The sequence below is a fragment of the Ceratotherium simum genome, chromosome 2 (genome assembly GCF_057802395.1).
Source record: "Ceratotherium simum simum isolate JZ-2026a chromosome 2, ASM5780239v1, whole genome shotgun sequence".
Taxonomy (NCBI): domain Eukaryota; kingdom Metazoa; phylum Chordata; class Mammalia; order Perissodactyla; family Rhinocerotidae; genus Ceratotherium; species Ceratotherium simum.
In genome coordinates, this window is record NC_141901.1 from 65029655 (window position 1) to 65053292 (window position 23638).

General features: G+C 38.2%; 1 protein-coding gene across 6 annotated transcripts in view; it reads right to left on the bottom strand.

The window, feature by feature from the left end:
• The window catches only part of CDC14A (cell division cycle 14A), a 155713-nt gene that overhangs the window by 90437 nt on the left and 41638 nt on the right, over positions 1-23638 (bottom strand). For all 6 annotated transcript variants that reach the window (XM_087446652.1, XM_087446627.1, XM_004420778.3 and 3 more), the window contains exon 5: positions 6394-6473. In XM_087446652.1, the coding sequence (XP_087302778.1) occupies positions 6394-6473 (80 nt within the window). The remainder of the gene's footprint in view (positions 1-6393; positions 6474-23638) is intronic.

Genomic DNA, 23638 nt, shown 5'->3' on the forward strand with positions numbered 1-23638 from the left:
ACACTACCTCAACCTCACCTCTGCACCTAGTCACTATTTTTCATGTCGTGCTTTCTGTATTTGTCTTCAAAACTGGGACCCTGGATATTATTTATTTTCTGTATAGTTTTATTCCCCATTTAATTTTATATGTCATTGAAAAATTGGCTTTTAGCAGATTTATGAATCATCATCAATACCAAAAAACTTACCAAGCTGATACATATGGATCAATAAACAAAGAAGTAAGTGCAAAATGAAATTAAAAAGCACAAAAGAGATCTAAAAGAAGAGTTGTGCCATTCAGATTGGTTACCTTTTCAATGCTTTGTGAGACTTACGGTTTTCACAAACATTGCTTTATGAACACCTAAGAATGTAGATTTGAAAACCACTACCATTGACTGCCAAGAAAACAGTCTGGGAATTCCACTCAGGGTTGGTGGACTTGTGGGACCTTAGACAAGCTGCGATTAATATGACTTTGTAGAATGATTGGTCAATAGTATAGACTATAAATTTAGTAGTACACTGAAAGGAAGAGAACCTAAAAAGATTCATACTAGGCTTCCCAATTCAAATTCCGCTGACTCTGCCCCTAGAACTGAAAGGCCCCTTGTTCCCTTGAAAGCCAACTGCTAAGCCAACACTAAAGATGGATGGACTCAAAGAATTAAAGTAGGTGAAAAATACCCTTTTCCTCTATTTTTCAGCTAAAGAAACGCTTGATAAACACATTGGCTATCCTTAGTACAAGTGAAAAGTATAGTTTTTGACACAACTACTTTACAATTCAATGGAATACCCTAATACTGACTTACAAACAGTAACATCACAACAAACACTCCTTGAGTGTCACACCAAGCCAGAAATTCAACTATCTCTAAGAAATTCAACTATCTCTAAAGCCTGCTATACTTAATGTAATCAAGGATAGGCAGGAAATGGGGGTGGGGGTGGTGGAATTGGGGCAAAAGGTACAAACTTTCAGTTATATGATAAATAAGTACTGGGGATGTAATGTACAACAAGATGACTACAGTTATCACTGCTCTATGGTATATTTTAAAGTTGCTAATAGAGTAGATCCTAAAAGTTCTCATCATAAGAAAAAGAAATTTTTTGTAACTATATGATGTGATGGATGTTAACTAAACTTATTCTGGTAATCATTTCATAACACATGTATGTCAAGTCATTACGCTATACACTTTAAACCTACACAGTGTTGCATGTCAATTATATCTCAATAAAACTGGAAGAAAAGAAAATAGGCAGTAAAGCTACCCAAATCTTTTTCTTTAATTTGCCTCATCTTTAGAGAATTTTTAACTAGGTTAATAGAAAACTATAATTTAAAAATTTTTTAAGATGAATCCAAATAGAAAAACTCAATCAAATAGCCTTTTTGGTTATAACAATGTACCTACACTGCAAACATCATATTATATAGTATCCTACCTAACCTACCATTATAAAAGACAATCTATACCATACAAATGAAAACTTACAGCACCTAAAATGAGCACCTGGATTGTTATTCTCCAGTTTTCACCCTAACGTGAAAGGCATTCATGGGGCCTACCCCTAATATCTTCTCTAATCCCCAGTTCCAGGGTCAAACCTCCTTCCTCAGTATCCCTAAAACACCAATCTCCTAACTGTAATAAAGCGCTACAATTGTTTCATGTACCTACACATTTACAAACTATATACTGAGTTCCCTGGAGCAGGTACCTAAGTGTCCTAATCATCTTTAGATCCAGAAGACTTTTACAGCGACTGGCACAGAAAAGCAATAAATAAATTAACATACGCATTCCCTGGCACACAGGAAAAGAACCAAATATCTGCTGTCAAGAGAAGAGTCAGCCATATTTGGTGGCAAGTCAGCCATATTTGGTGGCGAGTCAGCCATTCAAACAAATAATTACAAGTCATTTGCTCTAATGGTGTATGTAGCAAATGTAATGGGGTATGAACAAAATGTAATACACAAAATGTAATAGGGAATTATAGGCAAAGGACCTGCCAAGCCTCTGGAAAAATGAGGAAAGGCTTTACAGAAGAGACTGCTCAGATAAATGTTTGTTAAATGAATAAATCTTGAAGAACAGCATTATTTAAATTCCCAGTAGCCTTAAAACTCCTTTATTAGAAAGACACTAAAAATGTAGAGCACAAATGGGAATATGGGCATTTCAGTGAAGAAGGCACATAAAGACACCAAACACACTTCAACAGCCTTCAAAATGGTCTTCATTTTTAAAAAATTTTAAGCAATAAAACATTTACACTTAAACGTAAGTTCATTTAAGGCTTCCTGTTTTTTAAATAGAAGTGTTCATGCAGCAGCAGATTAAATAAAAGTCTAGACAATGAAAATAAAAGTGTAATTTAACAGCAAATGGTGTAAAAAACCTAGTGGATGAGAGAATTCAGATTATAAGTGAAGGCCAAGACAACGGTGGCTGACCAGAACTAGGATGAAGATGATTCTTGATAATATTGCATTAGCCTTAATCGGCCTGGGCTGTGGACTAAAATCAACTCATATCTTAGTGTTAGGAAAAAACTTAAGTTTCTTTAGTCAAATTCCAGCAACCTAGTGGTATTCCTTCAACCAAATTCTTCACTAAATTATATGCAGTATTTTCTGGTATTTTTTACTTCAAATGCATAGTTTATGAAAAGTCTGGATTTAGAAATGCAGCTTAATATAAACAAAACTCTTGGTGTCATAAGTTAGCAGATAGATACAACTCAGAGTTACATTCAAGGTCAAACTTTTAGTAGGAAATAGGTGCCTAAACCAAGGAACAAATGCCTCCTATTTGCACTTAGCATTTTTTTTCATATAATGAGTACCTTTATGCAAACAGATTACTAAAATCTCTTTATCTCTAACAACAATACTATAATTTTCCCCATAGTATTGTCTCAGTTTCTTTCTTCTAAAATACATTTGAGACCATGTGAACTAAAAACCTACAATTAAAATGATAGGACAACAACCTCAATGTCTACTTGTCAGGGACCAGTTAAATGCATTCTTGTACATTATATAGAAATAAGACAGAACAAGGAAGGAAGCTCTATATTGTACTGATAGGAAAAGATACCCAAGATGAGCTAAGTGGAAAAAATCAAGGTGCATAGTGTAAGTACTATGCTACATTTTGTGATAAAAATGGGAAAAATAAAAACGTATATTTTTATTTTTTTATATGTACATAAAGAAATTCTAGAAGGATATGGAATAAATAGAAGTTATTGGAAGACTAGGAGTTATTCAGAAAGGTCTAGACAGATGAGGATTAAGGGTGGAGAGCATTTTCACTGTAGACCTTATATATTTTTAAAATTGTTAAACCGTGTTAATGTTTTTATGTTTTCAAATATTTAAATAAAAACATTTTGGAAAAATTGGCTATAACTTTAATAATTACTATTTAATTCTATGTTAAGTAGTAATAATTTTCTTACTATCTTTCCTGCCATTCTGATCTTAACTATTCAAAAATTCTAGTTCTCAGGAAACAATTAATTACACAGGCCATATAAGCTAAAAATATAATTATGCTTAAAGGAAGAATTTATTCTTTCCTCCTCCTCCAGTATCTTCATCTAAATTGACAATTAAAGACAGCAAAAGTCATCTGGTTAGTGAACCAGAAATACATCTCCCTTGATTTCTGAATGGATAATATCACAAGCATAAAAATTAATATACATTTTTCACTTAAAATCTTTAAATAGCTACATCCTTCATTGGGCCTACTAACTGGCACTACAATTTTACAAATGTTACAGCATTACAATTTCCAGGTGCGTGTGTTATTGTTCAAAATAGCAACAAAAAAATTGCAAACACTTTTCTGATTTAGAAAACAAATTTAATGAGCCCTCACTGTCTCCAGGAAAAGTGCATCAGTAATCCCATCACAGTCGCTGCCCCTCTCTCACCACAGGCACTGTGCTCTACCACAGAGAACTTCTGAAGAGGTCTCAGACACAACATCCCTTCCAGAGCTTTCCATAGGGCACACCTGTGCCTAACTTTCCCTCCTTCATTCTCCAAACCCTTACCTATCTTTAAAAGCTCAGTTTAAATGAGTCTGATACTTTCCCAAATCTCTGTCAGAATTAATCTTTTCTTCTATTTTTATACAACCTAACTTTTTATAGTTAATTATCTACCTATGGATCTGCCTGCTTCTACTAAAATGTGTGATCATTAGAAGAAATATTTCCTATTCATATGTAGTATATCCTTGTGGACAATCCTTATTTCTTATTACTAATAGCAATAGCATTAACAACACAGAGAAAAACAAAAACTCAGTACAGCACCAGGTACAGTGATAAATGCATTCCTTCATTTAATCCTCAAGATAGCCCTGAAGCCATTTTACAGAAAAGGAAACTGAGGCTCAGAGAGGATAAGTAACTTGCTCAAGTTACTTATACTTAACCACAGATAGTAAGGAGCAGAATGAGCCTTCAAACCCAGTGTCTCTGCCTCTAACGCATATACTCTTAACCACTTTGCTTAGAACTTAGGTAGAATAATTAATATTATCATTATTACTGCAATAGACTGAATGTTGGTGTCCTCCCAAAATTCATATGTTGAAATCCTAACCCCCAATGTGATGGTATTAGGAGGTGGGGCCTTTGGGAGGTAATTAGGTCATGAGGCTGGAGCCCTCATGAATAGAATTGGTGCCCTTATAAAACGGACCCCAGAGATCTTTCTCGCCCTCTTTCCACCACTTGAGGATACAAGAAGAAGTCAGCAGTCTGCAACCCTGAAGAGGGCCCTCACCAGAACCTGACCAGGCTGGCGCCCTGATCCACCCTCCAGAACTGTGAGAAATACATTTCTGTTGTTTATAAGCCACCTAGTCTATGGTACTTGGTCGTAGCAGCCAAAACTGACTAAAACAATCACGCTTCTCTAAAAAATAGAGTTGTTTTGTATTAAGAGCTTTCAAATTATAGAAGTCATTAAAAGTGGAAGGAAAAAACAAAAAACTTTGTCTTCACCATTAAAACTCTCCTATACAAAATATGTCACGTTTTATCTGTCTTCAACAGCTCATTAGCTCAGACTCGAGATTGCTTGAGGATATTCTCCTCTCACTGCCTCACCCCTTCATTTCACTGAGAAGATCAAGCACACTGGGTGTCGTCTCCCCCCTTTGTCCTCCACACCTTGACACCCACCCTGTGCCTAATAACGCTCCTTCCTGTGGTCTGAGAAAAAGAGGTGGGAATCCCTCGATCCTAAGGGATTTAGTCTTAATTTATTCTTTCAAATATTTACTAAAAGCACTTTTAAGTGTCAGGCACTGGGACCTGCCCTGTGAGTTTACAGGAGAGTAAGGAAAACGGACAAGCAAGAAGGCCTCCTCAATCCTTCCCATTCCTTTCTTTCATTGTTGTTGCTCATTATGATATTAATAATAATAAGCAATCTGTATGCTTGGAGATTTGGACATAAATAAGCAAAAAGGCAAAAATATGAGAATCATCCACAATTCTATCAGAGATGACTGTTGTGGGTTTTGATGTATATTCCCTTCTACTTTTTTTTGTTGTTGTTGTTGGTGAGGAAGATTGGTGCTGAGCTAACACCTGTTGCCAATCCTCCTCTTTTTCTTGCTTGAGGAAGATTGGCCCTGAGCTAACATCCCTGCCAATCTTCCTCTATTTTGTATGTGGGTCACTGCCACAGCATGGCTTTGACGAGTGGTGTAAGTCTGCGCTTGGGATCCAAACCTGTGAACTCCAGGCTGCCGAAGCAGAGTGCACTGAACTTAACCACTACACCACCAGGCCAGCCCCGATTTCTACTTTTTAAACAACCTCAAGTTTACTCAAAATTTTTAAAAGATGTTCTTCAGGTGATACTTAGAAAATATTCTTTTCCAACACTGTAATGAAAGACAGCCTTCCTCAGGATGGAAGCTGGTTTTGTCTGCTAAACAGGTGATTTAGGGGCCCCACTAAGCATGTGCTCCTGGAAGGTCCTTAGAGGGTTGTGTTCTATATCCTCAGCCCCTGCTATTTGGTCAGAGCTCAATCAATGTTCATGAAATGAAAGAAAGAATGGATGAATCAATGATGTAGATTATCATCACGAATCAGGCACTCAGTGCTTAAACTGTCAAGATATAGAAAGGATTCAAGGAAAAAATTAATTCCTAAAAGGAGAAAGCTATTGTAGTCTTACTAGATAGGGAGGAAAAAAACTCTTCAAAAAGGAAATAATAAAAACTACCATCTCAGTTCATTCCATATAACATAATGGTCACAGCCTTGAGACAATTGAAAAACACAATAATCCAACTCTAATGTAGCGAGCGGTCCAGCAAAGGGCTACAGCCCAAGTCTCAGAAGCAGTTATACCTGAATGGAAGATAGGGGGGGTTTGAGCCAGATAGGAGTGCTCTGTAGGCTTCTTCTGGTGTCTTCTTTAAATAGATTACCTAAGATAGATAAATAGCAACATTTAGAACACCACCAAAGAATGACACAAAACTAATTTAATTACTCACCAAGTTTGCATTTCGCTTCTTCCACTTTGAGTGTCAACTGTCATGGTGATAATGTTGATCTTTAGACAGTAACCCAGCTGCCCGAATTTCCTTTTCAGCTTGAAGCTGAGCAGCAGCCTGTGGCTTAAGGTTGGGTGACAGCTTAGGGACAGAGGGCAGACCCATAAAGAGGCCATCCAGGGCTGTTTACAAGGCACACTGCACACATACAATGGCAGGGTTTTCCCTTCTGGAAGGAGAACAATTGTACCTCCATTGTTGTACTGTGTGCTCACCAAAGACCAATACAAGCCAGGTCCCTGTCCTTCACAGAACATCTGCCCTGAGGTAATTCAGTGCCAGGTGAATTCTGAAAGACATCTCAGGGCGAGTGCAATACCCATGGGAGGTCTGCTGAGGGCTCCATCTGCCCTGAGGAAAGCCCACGTTGCTCTCTAACCACTCAATAAAATCACAAGGAAATGAGTGGAAATGCCTGCAGGTGAGGGTGGTGGAAAACACACTGGCTTGGCTCTTGCTGTGTCCAGCATGATAAGCTAATCTTTTTTGTTTTGTTTTGTTTTGTTTTGTTTTGTTTTTTGTTTTGTGTGAGGAAGATCAGTCCTGAGCTAACATCCATGCCAATCCTCCTCTTTTTGCTGAGGAAGACCTGCCCTGAGCTAACATCTATTGCCAATCCTCCTCCTTTTTTTTCCCTTTTTCTCCCTAAAGCCCCAGTAGATAGCTGTACGTCATAGTTGCACATCCTTCTAGTTGCTGTATGTGGGACGCGGCCTCAGCATGGCCGGAGAAGCAGTGCGATGGTGCGCACCCAGGATCCGAACCCGGGCCGCCAGCAGCGGAGCGCGCGCACTTAACCAATAAGCCATGAGGCCGGCCCCATGATAAGCTAATCTTAAACAAAGAAATAAACAAAAAAGAGCTCTTAACACAAGTAAACAACTTCCATTGAATTAACTTATTGACTATATTATATGTGTCAGGCGCTGTATCAGGTACTGGCACCTCTCTTAATAGAATTTACATTCTTGTGGGCCAAAGACAATAATTAACAAAAATAAATACAGTCTAAGATAAGTGCTGAAAAGGAAATAAACAGGGTCCTGGAAAGAGAATAGAAAGGCTGCTTGAGGTAGGGTAGCCACAGAGGGGTGTCTGGGAGACTTGTAGGGTAAGATGTGCAGGAGGAGAGCCATGAGAAGAGCTAAGGGAAAGAAGAAGGGCTTTCCAGGCAGTAGGAATAACAAGGGCTGGTCTTTGCTCAGGAAAGAGCTTGGTGAGTTGCACAGAGAGGAGATGGGCATCACTGGAGCAGGGGAGGGAGGGAGAGCCAAGTAGTGGCCAGATTGTGAAGAGCAATACAAACCACGAGGAGAGTTTGGTTTTATTCTATGTGCAATATAATATTCTAATTCTGAGCCAAGGGCATTCGTCCTTTTCCTCTATAGTTTGAATCGAATTTGATTCCTAAACCCTCTCTACCTAGAATTAGTGGCATTATTTCCTTAATCTGTCCCAACATCAAAACACTATGCATTTCAATGACAAGAATCTTTGACCGAGTCTCAGTTCTTAAAAAGTAGGGTCTTCCTCTCTACTTATAATGTTTCTGTGAGCTTTAAACTATTCCACTAGCAATATATTACATGTATTTAATTATTAAGAATTTCAGGACTAGAAAACACCTCAATGCTAAATTCTCTAAAAAAGAAAACTAAAATACATATATAAAAGATTCTTCTAACTTTAATAAGAAAGTCTCATATTCATTTGACAAGTAAACATGAAGGTCTGATAAAGCACACACCAACCAGAGCGAACTGAATATGAAACAAAAACAGCACAGAAAATGAAACCACTGTGAAAGAATGATCTAGACATGAGGCACTAATTCTACAAATGAAGAATCACGACTCTAGTTGCAGCTCAGATAATTACAAAAATCCATTTAAACCAACCCTAGCTTGAAAGACCATCGACAGTAACCAATATTAAAACAGGATTTTGTTGTACGCTAATGGGTACGTTATATAATATAAATAGAGTTGGTTATAATGCAGTGATTTCTCAAGCCTAAAAACGCAGCAGTATTTGAAAGTTGACTATGGCTGCTAAAACGGAAAGCCGCTTGCAGAAAGCTTCTGTGTTTAGATTAGATAATTAAAGCTTATACAACAAACTTTGAAAAGCAAAACTACATTTCCCTCCTCAGGAGCAATTACATTAATTCCCTTTAATGCTGAAGCAGTCATTCTGCAGGAGGGAGGCAACAGCCCACATGAAATACTTCTTTAGACTGGCTACCCCACAGAGTTTTGCTACTCATCTTACCTGCATGACTTAGCACACATGACCCATGTTCTCACACTGTAAGATGAGACTCTTTGTTTTTATTTTTATCCCAGCGCTAAATTATTAATAAGCGCAAAGTGAAACCCAACAGAAGCTATCTAAATTCCAGGAAGATTCCAGGAGCAGGTAAATGCAATGACCTTTTACAACCTCATGATAGGTACGGGGAGAGTGGTAAAATGTTGTAATAAATGAGTGTGTTACTGAATGCATGCACGCTATGGTCATTAAAATACCAAATTCCATTTTTCTAGGAGAAAATATGTCATGAATTCTTATGCTAGATCTTCTTGGATATCTCTCCTTTTAAAAAGAGAAGAGATAGAGAGAGAAAACTAGGCCTGATTAAAGCTCAGAAGGAAAACAACATTTATTTACTGTTGAGGAATCTAAAGCTCAGAAAGGTAAAGAACTTTGCAAACTCGCATTGCTGCTCTGTGAAGGAGTTAGTCCGCCCTAATTCCATACGTCACATCTGCTTAAAAATATAAATGCAGGCAACAGAAGCACAAATCTGGAAAAAAAGACTCCTACTCTTTCAAATTCCTAAATGCCATTACACTTGACTTTTAAAATTAGGTGACTTCAAACTGTTAACAGTAGTTGTATCTGAGAAATAGGGCTGGGGGAGGATTACACGGAGGAAGGGGTACTTTCCACTTTATATTTTATACTTTCCCCACATTTCTTGTATTTGCAAAGACGTGTGTTAATTTGTTTCTTAAATGCGGAGTAACTAAATCAGTTAGGAAATGTTAAATGTGTACTCTTTCTAAAAATAAAATCTATATTTAATTAATACTCAAAAATTTGTTACCAGTTATTCTAATATTTCTAAAAATATTTTCTAAATAAAATTAATTTCAAAGCATCTTCTAAAAATCCTCATTTTCCTTTTCTGCTTCTTAGGAAAAAAAAATACGATATCTACTCTTCTCACTAGATATTAGTATATATAAACCCAAATCACAAGAATCTTCCCAAACTTTTGATTGATAAAATTTAACAAAGCCCTTTGCATAGTGCTTGGTGTACCATACCAATTTATCCCTGGAATAGTGAGTACATGCATTACTTTTATAAAATTGCTCTATTCTTGCCAGGAAGTCCTAGAAACCTTCTCAACAGAATAGCATTGACATACACTTTCTTATTTTTAACTGACTAGGAGTCAACTAAAGTGATTTTTTTCTGCTGAATTAACTTTGATGCCAGATACCAAAGACCCAAATAACTCTCTCAATTTCCTTAATAAAAGATTCTTAAACAGCCAGCTTTCTAACTTATATATATAAGACCAATAGCTATGAGGTTTTAATTTAACAACATAATTAAAATTACAGTACTACAAGTTAGCATAATACATATTGTTTACCAATATGCCAATGTTTCCCAAACTTCAATTAATTATGCATCAACTTTCCCACTTCTGCCACCACATGTAGCACCATGTACTACCATTTCTCTTTAAATAGACATACCCTTTTAACTTAAATCAACTCATTCTAAAGTGTTTTATATCTTTGCTACCAATGGAAAACCAGTATCACTTGCCATAGAGTCTATACCTAAATGAATATTGAAATGCATAACTTGTAAAATTTAAAAATGCTTATGCACACCACTTACGGAGAAACAATGTAACAAATATCAAGTTTGGTCTCACTTTATAGAATAACAGCAGACAAACCTGGTAAATTACATAAAACCCTCTTAGAATTAATCTGCAAATACTTCTAAATTATTTCCTTAAACTAAATCCTATGGTCATTAAATTCTTAAAGCCAGTCAAAAAATAATATGTGTGAATTTCAGATGCATTTTGGTATTTACAACTATATTACTCTACTCAGATAATTCAATCTCTCTGATACACAAGGGGTAATTCTTAAAACAACAAATGGCTTAATATAGAAGTCTTAACCAGACTCTGAGTCACGAATTTGCTAATGGTCTTCCCCTGGGGACATCTGCCTCAGATCTTACTATGTTTTTAGCTTTATTTTTAGGTGCTATTATTTCCCCAAAAAAGGCTTACTGCAAAGAGCAACGCCCCCTCCCACACACACACACGCACACACACATCTCTAATATATTTAAAAATGAAACCTGTGCCCCTATGTTATTTATACCTATATTTTGTGATCTGGAAAGTGGAAATACTCTTGAGGATTTGGTCTGGCCATCTGAGAGAGTACTCTTCAATTTTGGCAGTTAATTTCCTGTTATTTGTTTAATATTTTACTTGTTTATAACAGAGGAAACAAATGCTGAGAACAGCCTTTCCTAGTCAGGTACCGCCACCGGCACACTGACACGATAGCTGTGAAATCAGCATTCCAATCATTTCTGAGTCAATTAAATGTCTTCAAAACAGAAGTTTCCATAACAGATGTTACAACTTGACAACAATCTAGAAGCACAAAGATTTACCAAGTATAGAAGATTTACACCAAAAGGGAGAGACTCTCTTTAAAAGTTTCAGACAACTAGGTTTAGCATATGTACGGAGTGCTAAATGTGGACATTATAAAGATGTGCTCTGGGTTCCAGTCCAAATATCACCTAAAATTATCACACTTGCAAGACAGCAGTTGAAGATGGGGATGGGCAGAGGTTAAAAAAAAAAAAAAAAGTTTCTTTCCCTGGTAAAGTTAGCCTGCATAGAGCACTAGCTTGGTGTGAAACCACTGCTCCCTAATTGGCTTCTCCCATCATTCCCCTTTCCCATCCGGGGTTCCTCCCAGTCAGGCAGACTCAAAATTTCAAGTCATCTTTGGCTGACCTCTCCTTCACTGTACCCACCCTTATCATATCAATACTCAGACTGATTCTTCCTCCACAGTCTCTTTGAACTATGAGGTGGATCCAGGTTTGAGGGACTGAAACATATCATTTGGGGAGACCAGCAAAAGGATACAAATATTTTTTCTAACTTTACAAAAACACCACTAAGTTCCCTCCAACAGCCTTGAAAGAGGGGCACAAGCAAGTGATGGGCCCTGAATCTTAAGTTTCATTAGCTTCCCAGTGAATCTGCACTTGACCTTTCTTTCATGACTATCATCATCCCCTTATTTCAAACCCTTATCACTGTACCTCATCATTTCCTAAACACTTGACAGCTTCTGGCATCTGAGCTTTTCTCCTGGAATATTCTCCGCACCATCTCTGCCTATTAAAATTCCTCCTATTTCATTAGACCTAACTCAAATATTGACTTCACGATGCCTTTCTTCTTCAGCTCAGAAACTCTTCGCCTTACTCCTTAGGCTCAACTTTGAGTGATAATGACCATGATAACGATGATAATAATAAATACAAAAAGTTATATAATGCATACTATGTGCCAGGCACTATTCTAAGCACTTTACGTAATTTGGCTCATTAATCCTCACAATCACCCTGAGATAGGTTCCATTAATCCTCATTTCCATTTTACACATGAAACACTGAGAATCAGTTACTCAAGTTCAGGCTGCTAGGGTGCGGTGCAGTCAGGCAGTCTGGCTCCCCATCAGTGCTCCTAACCACTTCCTGATAGGCCCCTCACAGTTCTGTTGTGATTAATTTCCTTTATAATAACATGGAAAGCTCCTTGCGTGCAGTAACCAAGTCTTCTCTACCTTTATAAGCCTCACAATGCCTCCTGTCAGATACATGCTCAGTAAATATATGTTTAGTGAATGACTGCATTAAACTTGTAAGGTACTGAGACAGCATCCACCCTAGAGGGTTAATTCAGTTTAATTAATAATTAGTGAATGAGATTTTAAAAATATGTCACCACAACTTCAGTGGTAAGGCTCAGGGGAGCTAGCGAAATTAACTTTCTGAGCCCAGCTGTATGAGAGCATCAAAGTAGGTATAGTCAACGCTTCAATGATATGCTAAAAGAGAAAGCAAGAAAGAGATGATTTTAAAAATAAGAGCTCTCACTCAAATGATCTGTATTAGCTTATAGAAACTATTTCAAGAGTCAAGGTATACTACCTGACCCAGACATTCCCTCTCCCACTTCTCCTGTGTCTGTTCCCAAGCTACACTCAGTTACTCTCAACACCTTAAAAAAGGCAGGAAGCAGGAGGTAGAACAGAACACAAGTCACCAAAGATCAAGGTGTATTTACTTAATGCTTACAATTTGCACAAGAACCTGCACACACACGAGGACAGAGGGAAAGTTTGCAACCTCATTACGGAGCTTAAAGTTATTGACAATAAGAGCTCTAAAAGAGCCTAGGGAATGGTCCACAAAGGGATTAGACTCACCCGAGCCTTCTTTGCATCCTGGTAGCATTTAGATGGCCACTTTCTCCCCTTCCTTTGGACCACAGCTCTAAGTCACTTTGGGAAGGCGGCCTTCTTTGCCAATGTGATGAGAGCAGAGCAGTCCCCTGTTTTATGTTCTCAAAGCTCCCAGCCCTTCTCCTTCAAACTCTTACCCCGGTTTGTCATCACATGCTTCTGTGGTTATTTTAGTTTGCCTCCCCATTTACGCTGTAAGTCGGAGAGCAGGATTTCTGTCTCTTCTGTATCTGCAGGACTCAACACTGTGCCTGGTGCATAGCACAGACTCAAAAAATGTTTGACAGTTGCATAAACAAATAATGGAGAGAAAGACAGCATTTTATGCGAGAACAAGCATGACATGGTCACAGAACATGGATCATCAACTAGAGACTAGGTGACAGAGTATAGTGGTTAGGTAGCCCCAGTCTGCAGCCAAGCTGCCTGGGTTCAAATCCAGGCTCTTTCACTTATGAGCTGTATTACGTTAACTCTCTGTGCTTCCATCTCCTTACCTGCACAGTGGGGATCATAACTGTAGCTGCCTCATAAGGCTGTTTGTTGGGAAGATTAAATGAATAAATAATATACATAAAGTGCTCAGAATTTTGTCTAGCACATAGCTCTCTTCTATAGCAAGGGACCACAGAAAGGAGATAAATTTTGGTCCCAAAATATATTTTTTCCTCCTTCTCACACCCATATCCTTGTGAATCTGAACCCAAAACTGTTATTATTTCTGACACCTTAGCCCTAAAGCCTGTCTATGCATAGAAACATCAAAGCATGAGGTTGTAAACATCGTTCATGATTGTTATACACCAAAACCATAACATACAGACTGTTGTTTAGTACAACCCTCTCATTTTACAGTATAGACATTGATCCTAGTCTCTGTTCTGCCTCTTCAAACAGCCTCCTGTGTCTCCTGGTGACTTAGTATTAACAACCATAAAATAAATGCACTGGTCTCTGTTTCATCAATCTATTGTCAAAATATCAGAAGATTCCTGAGGTGGCCCACATCTCTCTCCAACAAAGTACACAGAACCAGAAGAGAGGTGATGCTGCACTCATTTTTCCTTATGTGAACTTCTGATGAACAAACGAGTAAGATTACCAGGCTGGATTTGTTTTTAGGAGAGGAACGTGATTACTAGTTACCTGCAAAGAGTGAACCACAGAAGTCCATGGAATGAACATCTATAAAAACACACTATGAGGGGCCAGCCCGGTGGCGTAGTGGTTAAGTTCGTGCGCTCTGCTTTGGCGGCCCGGGCTTTGCAGGTTTGGATCCCGGGCTCGGAACTACACGCCGTTCATCAAGCCATGCTGCGGCAGCATCCCATATATAAAGTAGAGGAAGACTAGCACAGATGTTAGCTCAGCAATAATCTTTCTCAACCAAAAAAGAAGAGGACTAGTAACAGATGTTAGCTCAGGGCCAATCTTCCTCACCAAAAAAAAAAAAAAAATACTTTGAGGTGAGAAACTGCAAAGAATTGAAACATAAAACTTTCACAATCTCTTTCTTGGCTCCCAACACTTTGCTTCTCAGACTTCTTCAACGTCAGGGCACTTAATTTATAAACTGCTTTTTCCTGAAGACAGCATTTAGTCTTAATTGTCATACACAAGCACAAACAAAATGTCTAATTTTACTATTTTTAGCAACATTTTCTTCTTAATCATTTCCTCCCATTATAACCAATGACTGAGAAAACAATATCTGCATTCAACTTTAAAATTTAAAAAAAAAAAAAAAGGAAAAAGGCAAACGTTTCTCAAATGCACAACTGATTCTACTTTTGTTCTAACTGTTTATGGAAATAAAAAACTCAGTATTAAACAATCACTTACAAATTAGATACATAAGTCTAATTACAACCTAGAAATGCAACTGTATATTTAAAATAACCTTATTTTCTTCGGTGTATTTTAAATCTATTGTACTAAATAGACTGACTAAAACAGAACAAGAACGAATGCATCTTGTCATCTACAGTCGTTGAGCAGACTGTAAAAGAAGGTAAGTCAGTCATTCTTCCTGTTCTTCAAGTTTTGAGTCTATCATAAATCACGGATTATGAGGCCTGCAAAGTATAAGACAATGCATCTGCTTAACAAATACGGAGGCAACACTAATTACAGAAGTAAGGCAGCGTGTGACGTCGGGCCTCTATCTCTATCCCTTATTTCTGCCCTAAAAATTCTTACTAATCATGTGGCGTCCTTATGAGAACCAGGTCTAGAAACAACTATGCTTTTTGGTTGAGGTGATGTTTGCTCTGAAATACTCTTATGTGACATCTCTTTACATTTTAATGTGAATGTGGGATTTGATATACAGTGAACAAGCAATGGACTCGATTCTATTTACTAGAGAATTAGTTTAGAAGAGAAATACTCTCTCCACCACTCTCATGGGTATAATTACAGCGAAGCCCGTGGGAGCTCTTTGATGGGCAATTTAGAAGAACTGCAGACAACATTAGCCATGTGTGTCTCCCCATCTAATCTGAGGGGAACCAGAATCTTCATAATCAGCCTGAAAAGATGTCCTTCCAGAAATGACAGGTACAGCCAGGACAAATACACGTCTCTTGCTAGCAGCGTCTCAGTAACACTTACAGCCTTCTCTTGTCTGAGGAGAGCTCATATTCCAAAACAGACATCACTTGTATCTCATTGAACTAGCCCAGTCCCTTATTAAGCAAACCAAGGACACACTAAGCCAATGTTCTCAGCACACAGAAGTCTAAAGGGACCCTTTAAAGGAGAAAATATTTGGTCCCAAGAAAACCCGAGTCCCTGGTCTCACACAAGCTAAGTACAGGGCTGCTATGTTACAATACAGAGGTAGACATAACCCTGTATATCATCTATCTTTTACCATGAGAGGCAGTCTCTGTAGAAAACACAAAAAACAGACTCACTCCAGAATATCATCTGAATAACACAAACTCTCAAACGGAATGGTTTCATGTTAAAAACTCCTCTAGCTGAGGTTCACTGCTTGCTTCTGAGTAGTATGAGTTGTATTTCATAAAACCTTTCAAATTAAGAAAGAAAGAAAAGTGACAAAAAGTGAGAAGAGCATGTTCTTTAAACCAAGGACTGAATTTGATCAAGCTTAGAAGGCAAAGAACCATAACTTCATGTATGATGAAGATGCAGATGACAGATCCACAATAATAGACCAAGAACCAGTGTTTAAATCCTCTTAACACCTATTACCAAGTATAGAAAGTCTTTAACTTGCAAATCAATTATATTCTAAAAGTTTATTTGTAAAGGCTAATATTTAGATCTCTGGAAATAGTTCCCCAAAGATAAAATCTTATGGTTGTTAGTTTCCTAGGCTAGTCCAAAAATGGTAATATATTCCACATTATCATTAAAATCATATATCTAAAATAAAATGTAGTAGAAAACATTGTTTTAAAAACTAAAACAAAATAATTAAACTAAATAAGTATGCTTGCTTTTTAAATTATCTGCCCTCAATGCTAATATTTGAGGAAAGGCTGGATTAGAAAAACATGAGGAAATCAATGAGCATGTTTATAATGACTCTAAAGTAAACCTGGGATTATTTCAAATGTTTTGATTGGTACTTTGTTATATCTAATTCCACTTCAAAATGCATAGCCTTCCTCAATATTTGGCATTAGGATTAGGATGATTTCAAATCTGAGGCAATGGGAGGCAGGGCAAATATGAGAGGGGAAAGATTTTCTTGACGTAAACTTGCCAGGGATGGAACCCAACCAGAGTGCAAGGGCACTAAGACCATAGTGTGGCTTGTTTCCCATGGACTTATGGCAACTTATGGCAGCCTAAGATCTCCTAGGAGGAGGTAGGGAGGGAGACCGGACAAGCCACTGTATCCATTTTAGTAACTAGATTATGCGCCTGGGGACAAAAAATAAATAAATAAAATAAAAGAAAGCCTTTTCCAATAGAGTCATCTTGTTCTTTTCCAAATTGAAGAAGTTTGTAGGTGAGATGTTATCCAAACTTCTAAGACAGAAGCCACACAGCATGAACTAAATCTCGGATCTAGAATCTCATAGTAACTTGTAAGCTACTGTTCTTTAAACTGACTCAAGAATAGAAAACCAACAATGAACACAAACAAGGAACTGGTTGTTCTCTTCCAGTATTTAGAAAGAGCTGTTGCTTGGAGAAAGCAAAGAAACAAGAGCTTTGCTCATCAGTCAGGTGTTTACAGAAAAGATTCTGTGGCAATTTTACTGTGCATTAGCCCCAACTGTTCAAATATATGCCACATGACAGAATTGTCCTTCAAGAATATAATAGAATTAATCACTCTTAAATGTGTATATATTTTTTAAGAAGTCATCATGTTCCCTAACTACTTTTGTTTACTAATTTCACAAAAAAGCAGAACTGAAACAAGTGAAGGCAACTTCAACTTAAAGTAACTAAGTCAAACCAATAGATCTATCGTATAGATACCCAATATATATAACACACAGAAAGTCCATCCACCTTCCCTGCAGCTACTGGGAATTTCCCTCCCCTTCTGGCTCACTACTGTAGGTAGACCTCACAACTTTCAGAAAATACCTCCCCTTCACTGCTGGTCAGTGATTTCTCACTCCCATCTTCTGATCAGCAGCAAGACTTGCACTGCAGATTTACTCATAGTAAGGAAAATGAGGAAGAGGAAGAATAAAGGAAAAGAAGATGAGCAAAGAATTCACCAATTCTACACATAGGTGACTGATTTCCTCATTTAGCAGAGTCAGGTACCAGGCACCATGGATAATATCAAGAACAAGGCAAATATGTTCCTGACCCTATGGAGCATCCCTTGTATGTTACTTCAGCTCTTCCAAGCCAGCAGACCCCAACTTAAAATATTCCTCAGAAAAATCTTAAAGCTGTTTACGATATAGATATTCTGACTTCTGCCCCTTGAGATTCTGAGTCACCAGATATGAGAGATCTGGTCCATGAGTATTTTAAATACATAATTATGGTTGAGAACCAATGTCACAAATATTATCCTTACAGAAGTAAGAAGGCTAAATACCTGAATTATATCACAGAACTACAAATATAGATTATTTCCTTAGCTTTAAGTGATAGTTGATAAAAGAAAAGAGGTCTACATTCTCAATGAAATTCCAAGGGCACGACAACAGGCTTTGCCAATGTCCTTGACAACCCATGTGACAAATCCACCTCTTCATTCATGTGCCTACTTGTAGACACTGAGTTATATTTTAGGAATATAAAAATGAAGATGACAGGGAAGGCAGACGTAAATAGTCAAATAATTATGGCATAGTAGTATAAAAGAAATTTGAAACACAGAGATAACTATATCATGGAGAGCTTTGAGTAGAATTCTAAAGGATGAGTTTAAAAAGTCTTTTTAAGCGCAAATCAGATCATTTCAACTGACAGTCTCCCATGTCGTGGAGAACGAAATCCAAACTCTTCCCCTCACGTACAAGTCCTGTCAGAGATCTCAGACTCATCGCCTACATTAGTCTCTTCACCCTCTGTGCTCCAGCCACATAGGCTTTCTCTTGGTTCCTCAGTCATACCCAAGTTCATGCCCACCTTAAAGCCTTTGTACATGCTAACACCTCTGCCTAGAATGTTCTTCCTCTTTATCAACTTAATTGTCATCATCTCAAAGAGGGCTTCTCTGAACTTTAGATGTGAAGCAGCCAGCCAGTCCATAGCATGTCACCACACAGCCATTATCACTGACTGACCTTTCATTTGTTGTCTCCCTCAGTAGAATAGAAGCTCTGTGAGGACAGACCTTTTTCTCTCTCGTTCATTGCTATATCCTTAGAGCCTAGAAGAGTATCTGGCACAGCTGCTCAATAATTATTTCTTCAATGACAGAATGAACAAATGAACCAGACAGAAGGGGAGAGGGAAAGACTATTTCCTATTAAAATGAATACAGAGTTTTCATTAAACACTGAATGCTATGGGAGCCCTCTACTTCCCCCTTTTGACTAGGCTATCAGGAAATTCATTACGAAGTTTCAAGCTTGAGCAAGTCAGAGCCAGTGTCTGTTACTTGTAACCAAAAAACTCCAATTATTAAAATACTGCTATTCTATACGCAAGCCAATTAAGAAAGAAGAAGAGGGAGGAAAGGAAGGAAACAAAGCAACAGGAGAGAAGTGATCAGAAACACAGGAAAGAGAAAGAAGTGGAAGTATCTGGGGGGAAAAGCAAAGAGGAACAAGAGGGCTACACAGAGATAGCCGAGGAGTGGTGGATAAGCAACAGGCATCAAGGAAAGCTGAGAGCAAAGTATGAGACAAGAGGTAACTGCTTATTTCACATAAGGTGTTAACTCAGACCGTGGGTGTCTAAATAAACTAAGGGCTGTTGACCAAGAGAAAGGACTGAAAAGCCAACAATACAGGCGGTTCTTGTCCCTCCCTGTTCTGCCTCCTGTGACAAGTTACTTAATTTCTCTGGGTCTCCTAGCACAGTGAGGAGGAGGAGTGGAGAAGGGTGTGGGTGGCCAGGCAGGGCAAGGAGAGATCTACTCTAAGGTCTGTTTCTGTAACTTAGTGAAGAATCACTGTATACAGTGATTTCTTCAGAGGAGAAATTATTCTTTGGATTGCTAGAGTAGACACGGTAAAAGCCAGAGACACCCCCCCCACCCCAATCTCATTCTAAAGTCTTGTATTTAACCTGAGGTCTTGGTTAACAAATGTTCCTTTAAAAAAAGTAAAATAGAGTTCATAGAGGGAGTCCAGTGGCCCACATTCTGGGTAGATCCCCCAAATTTTAATTGTAATAGAAGGATCTTAATCAACAACTTATATCTGACTTCCTCTTCCATGAATTCAGAAGTAAAATATTGTCATCCATCAGCACATAGATATCAAATTTAATATCTAATATATTTTTTAAACTTTGTGCTAATAATGGCATAGCCCAATGACAGGATATCCTAAAAGTTGTTGTTGTTTAATTCATACATCTGAACTGGAGACAAGAAAACAAAATGATTTTAGAAACTGTTTTAAAATGTTAACACCCCATTTTGTCACTATTTCCATTAATTCACAGATGTGTTTCCAGAAGAAGAATAAAACTTAAAATCTGGGTCCAGGTAAAATACGTGGCTTGCTGCCAAAACTACAACTCACTTGCAGCCCTGAGAATTTTCTCAAAATTTCAGACATTTCTGAAGAGAACATAAATAATTTACCACATTCAAACTAATGGGATTTAAGGCTTCCCCAATTCCAAGACAGACAATACCCTGCAATGCTATTAGGAGAGTCACAGCTTATCCCTAAATTCTTTGTACAGGGTGTGTCCATTCCCATAGGTTCTAACAAGCAGTTGATTTCCAATTGAAGGCATTGCAGCTGAGACCCCAGTGATAGAAGTCAAGGGCAGGACCTGGGGTTAGGGGTGGTGTGATGAAGACCCCGAGCTTGGAGTCCATCTGCATCACTTCCTACATGCTGTTAATACGAGATCAGCCACCAGTGGGAACCTGAATTCTCTCCAGGGATGTTTCCTATCTTGATCATTCCTTTATTCTTAAAACAACAGAAACAGGCACTATGTTAGGCACTGGGGATACAAATATGAGTAACAGTCATCCCCTTACTCAAGGAGCTCATTCTAGAAGGAGAGAGATGGCAAAGCAAGTAATTGCAAGGAGCTCATTCTAGTAGATGATATTACACATAATTAGTTGCAAGACAAGGTGAGAAAAGCCATGTTCTGGTCAGATTGTAAGAAATGACAAAATAAACAGCTTGGGGCGGGGGGGAGAAGTGGGGAGTGGGCAGACAAATTATGGAGAAAACATCACGAAAGGTTTCTCTGAGAAGAAATTATGTTGTTTTTTTTTTTCATTAACTAAGAAATTTCCCAAAGCAGGTCCCACTAAATGACTCACACACACCCACTAACAGAATTGTAAAGTCTGATTCACATGGAAAGCCTTGTGTGTGTGCTCATTAATTTGAAACTATGAACCACAAATGTTACGCCCCTATTAAATAATTCTCCGAGGTACTGCAACAACTCGATATTTCTTTTAGGTTGAAGTTATGCTGTCCTAGCCCTACTATTTACAGACTTTGATTAACCATGAATTTGCTATCTAACTACAACCTTGGCTTTAGGTTCTCATCATAAAAGCTTGGTTTACCATAATGAACATTTCAAGGCCCTACAAGCATTTGTCATAGTGGGTGTGAGTGGGGTGGGCACAGGAGAAGCAAGGCAGAGGCAGAGGAGCAATGAAGAAGAGAACTAAGCAAGACTCAGAGACACAGTGACCTAACATGGGAACCTGGTAGGTGACATGGGCGTAGTCCAAGTTTATTACTGTGGTGACCATATTTTGGGTCTTAGGAATAACTCAACACACAGCAACCTCAACAGGAGCTGCAATTAGCTCCTCCTTTATTTAAAATTTCAGAAAGTATACATGAGGGAGCTTTCCACTTATTAATCACTGTCCATAATGGAGAGAAGGCTACTATTTTACTCACTATATCAAATAGAAAAAGATTTCTTGAAATAAAATTTACACAGATTAAAAGTATGCATTCAAAAACCCTTATACATCTCAGGTTTAAGATTAGATGTCGTGAGGTGAACAGGGCGTTACATGCCCTCAGCATTAATTTAGAAACTAAACAGGATGAGGCTCTCACATAACAGACCCAGAGGCAGGCTCAGCGCAGGCTCCTCAGGGCCCCCAGCGCTGACCCAGGCACAGGCATCTCTCATTCAAGGTTGTCCCCAAATGAATAAATACATTTTGGCTGCCAGGAAGAAGGGAACGTGTAGGAGAGGAGTTTGAGGGAAACAGTGATTCCAATGAAAGTTCCATAAGATAAGATAAATTGTATTATTTGAGGGCTTAAAGCAAACTCAGCTTTCCTAACAATCAAGTATCAACTGAATCAAAGTCATGTGGGAGCCAGCTGCACATCTTGATATTCACAGATAAGAGCCTCTGAGGAGTTCAGAACACTTTCCATTTTCCTTAAGCTGCTCGTGTTAATTGTTGGCTAACCCAGATGGGCCAAACAACACCTTGTACATTCAGTGACAAATTAATGCCCTAAAATACATGCAAATACATTTCAGATCTGCAAGTAACCACCCATCAGTGAGCAGCAAAATCAATTTAATGTGTAAAGACTCGTTTTTTTTAAATAAAATAGAACAATATAAAATGTCAGTATAACCATCCATTGTAAGGTAGGAATTGTTTCATGAACCTTTTGTTCAATTATACGTGTGAATGGTGTGTGTGGGGGGTGGGGTGTGTGTACTAAGCTGCAATATAAAATATGTTTCTTACGGTGGATTATAGTGAAAAAAGCTTTAAAAACCCTGTCCTGAGATTCAGCCTAAACTACTTCATGTCATTCCTTGGTTCTCCTGTTCCCCTATCACTCCTGACACTCAGACACCCTCTAAGACATCCACCGACATCATGGAAACAAATGTGAGAACTGCCATTTCGCCTCGTTGGTACGCAAAGGTATTCGGGGTGTTCACGCCATTAGCCAGACTTACAGCTCAGATGCCACCTGGAAGAGAAACTGCATGACTAGGGTATTTGAAACACTGCTTTCTAACTGGAAAATTCTACCCTTTCACACCACATGCTGATTTGAATCTTCTGCAGAATATTAGGGTTTAGATGCAGTATTACTCCAAGACTAGCACTGCTCAGTTATGTGCTACAGGTGTATAAAGCTCCAACCAGGACCTTAGGGATCTGGGTTCTAGCTCCTCTCTTTCACTAACTGGATTTGACCTTGGCCAAGGCATTCCATCTCTCTGGGCTCAGATTCTCCAACTGAAACATGAGAAAGCAGGACTGGTGCAGGGGTGTTCCCAGTGAGTCTCTTGTAGAGATACATCAAGGGTTCGGCAAAAGTGAGCCTATTTTTTTAATTAACATACGTTATTTTTAAACTAAGAGAAAATAATAAACATAGTCAAATGCATTCAATATCAAATTTTACCATGGTGGAAACCACTGGGCAGCCAAATAACCTCATTTTGCATAAAACTTGGTATTACCTCCAGTTTCTGTATAGTCTAGTAAATGTCTCATTGCTTAGGAAGCCTGTAGCTCTGCACTGGGGCTATGTGTAAATGTGAGCCTGTTCTGACCAGATATTTGTATAAAATTGAACAGAGATGGCTCACACTCATGTAAACTCCAGATGAGGCCCAGGCAGACACGTACAGAATGGGTTAATTGTAGACTAACCCAGATGGGCAATTACCTGCTCTCACATCAGGCATTGCAAATACATTTCAAGTCACACTCTGATAAAAGATAATGTCTTCAGGGCTTTGGGAGCCTTTTTTCTAACTTTCGTCCATGAAAAATGCATAGAGTTAAAATTTTTAAAGATTCAACTCTGATTAAAAATTTTTATAGCA